Genomic DNA, 2,480 nt, shown 5'->3' with positions numbered 1-2,480 from the left:
AACATGTCTTTGCTCTCCAATCTCGTTGTACTCCTCTCCATTTAGGACAGATGGCACTCAACCTGCTACTTTATTCTCAGCTATTTGGGGGCTAGAGAAAAGACTTTTTCAAAAGAACTAGCTTCCTTAGAGGTCCGCTGATCTCTGCATGCAAAGCTTTCTTCACAACCTATAGTTTTCTGCTCTTTATCCTGGAGTTCCTTGCTATTGACCCTAGATTTATTATGAGCCCCAATGGAATAACTCACTTGAGCTCTGTTGGCACAGCGTTGGCTGCCTTCAACAGAAAGCTCCTTGGCTAAACACAGGGGATCAGGAACATTTTAAATCTACCCTCTTTCTACAATTGCCTTCTTTTTTTTTTTTTTTTTTATTTTTAAACTTTACAATATTGTATTAATTTTAGGCAATTATTACAATTGCCTTCTTTTCAGTTCAAATGATTGTTACTTTGTTAATGAACTATTTAAAAATAGACTGTAGATCTAAAATTCTAAAGGCCCATTCCTGGTGTGAGGAAGGTCAGAATCAATGATGATGAATGGAAAATAACTCTGTATGGTAATGTTTAAGCATTTCATTAACAAACCTATACAGAAGCTTAATTTCTGTGAAGTCTGATCTGCTAATATTTTCCTATACTCTTTCTGACTTTTATGCTTAGAAAATTCATGACCATCCTAAATTTATATAAAAAAACTATTATTTAAAAATATTAATTATCTATATTTAGAATTTATTTCGGAGAAGGCAATGGCACCCCACTCCAGTACTCTTTCCTGGAAAATCCCATGAACGGAGGAGCCTGGTAAGCTGCGGTCCATGGGGTCGCTAGGAGTCAGACACGACTGAACGATTTCACTTTCATTTTTCACTTTCATGCATTCGAGAGGGAAATGGCAACCCACTCCAGTGTTCTTGCCTGGAGAATCCCAGAGACGGGGGAGCCTGGTGGGCTGCCATCTGTGGGGTCGCACAGAGTCGAACACGACTGAAGTGACTTAGCGCAGCAGAATTTGTTTAATAACAGATGCTAAGGTAGGGGTCCAAATTTATTTGTTAATCTCTAGACGACTCTCCATTTTTGAGGGCATGTTTTATTGAATATACCATCTTTTTCCTATTTTTTAATAACTAAATTTCCATAAGTAACTTGTATGTTTGGACTTTCTATTATGTTCCATTGATGTCTGGATCTTTCTGGTAACAAGCTTCTTTACTTTATATAGCATTACACTTTGTTTTTCCTCTCCATTTTGTTTCAGAATTGGTCTTCCTGAAGCCTGAGATTACCTGCAGTATCATATTTGGCCTCTAGAGAGAGATGCTACACAACTTGAACTCGATAGAAAGCCAGAAAGCCACCAGCCCTTTGAGGAAGAGCTTTTACTTTGCATGCCCTGTAAACCCACTCACTGCTCTGTCACTGTGTCCATGTGGCTGAATTGTTTCCAGGAAAAACCTGCAGAAAGGAGCCTCCTGCTTCCTCAGAGCTCAGACATGAAGTGCGCCCTCATCTCAGTGCTTGTGGTGATATTCACACTTGGTGAGTAAAGTCTCTTTTTATTTTATCTTACTATGGTCTTCTGATTTAGAATTGGCTTAACAAAATATTTTGCTCTGTTTGCAAGTCAATCCCTGACCCAGAATTTGTGTTACAGGAGGAACAAGAGCCCAGACAGTGACTCAGCCTGAGAGCCACATCTCTGTGTCTAAAGGGGCCCCAGTGCAGGTGAAGTGCAACTATTCCTATTCTGGGAGTCCTGGGCTCTTCTGGTATGTCCAGTACCCCAGACAGCGCCTCCAGTTACTCCTGAAACACACCTCAAGACAGAGCATCCAGGGTTTCACCGCTGAGCTCAACCAGGCTGAGGCATCCTTCCATCTGAAAAAACCCTCGGCTCAGGAGGAAGACTCAGCTGTGTATTACTGTGCTCTGGCTAACACAGTAGCTGGCTTCACAAGAGAAGCAGAGCACAAACCCCTTACAGAAAGCATTTCCATGTTCCCTATTTGACCACCGTGGGGCATTGTCTCTCTAGAGACTGACTCTGAATTTACCTCTCAGATACAGAGTTGTCATCAGTTGTCAACTAGCTGTAGAATTGTTTTTAAAGGGAATTCTCATTACCTACTCTGTATATGTTAATTTTTAAATAGTAAGTATATTTATTTTAGATATTAGTACCTGGAAAAATACTTCTGAAATAAACCTATGTAACAGCACGAAAAGTCTCTTCTTGGCCCAGATGGGCTCCCCAGGTTTAAGGGATACAGTCCCATTTCTCCGACTCTGCTGCCACCTCATCCACACCCACGTGTATCATCACCACATGCTGAAATTCCTTACAAGTAGAATGGTGCTTCCTGACATGTAATTGCTGATCTTTCTGCAGCTAATGCCTTTCTTCTCATGCACTTGATGGACTCATATTATCCAAATAGGGGCCATCAGGAGAAAAATCATGGCAAGTTGAAAA

At 40.8% G+C, this 2,480-nt stretch overlaps 1 gene segment (V, D, J or C); it reads left to right on the top strand.

The window, feature by feature from the left end:
- The first annotated feature begins 1,425 nt into the window (after nt 1-1,425).
- Nucleotides 1,426-2,017, top strand: LOC129621938 (T cell receptor alpha variable 16-like). The segment is given in 2 exon segments: nt 1,426-1,546; nt 1,662-2,017. Coding segments are annotated over 2 exon segments (468 nt in total).
- The last annotated feature ends 463 nt before the right edge of the window (nt 2,018-2,480 follow it).

Source organism: Bubalus kerabau, chromosome 10 (genome assembly GCF_029407905.1).
Source record: "Bubalus kerabau isolate K-KA32 ecotype Philippines breed swamp buffalo chromosome 10, PCC_UOA_SB_1v2, whole genome shotgun sequence".
Lineage (NCBI taxonomy): Eukaryota > Metazoa > Chordata > Mammalia > Artiodactyla > Bovidae > Bubalus > Bubalus kerabau.
This window is presented reverse-complemented; position numbering and strand designations above follow the sequence as displayed.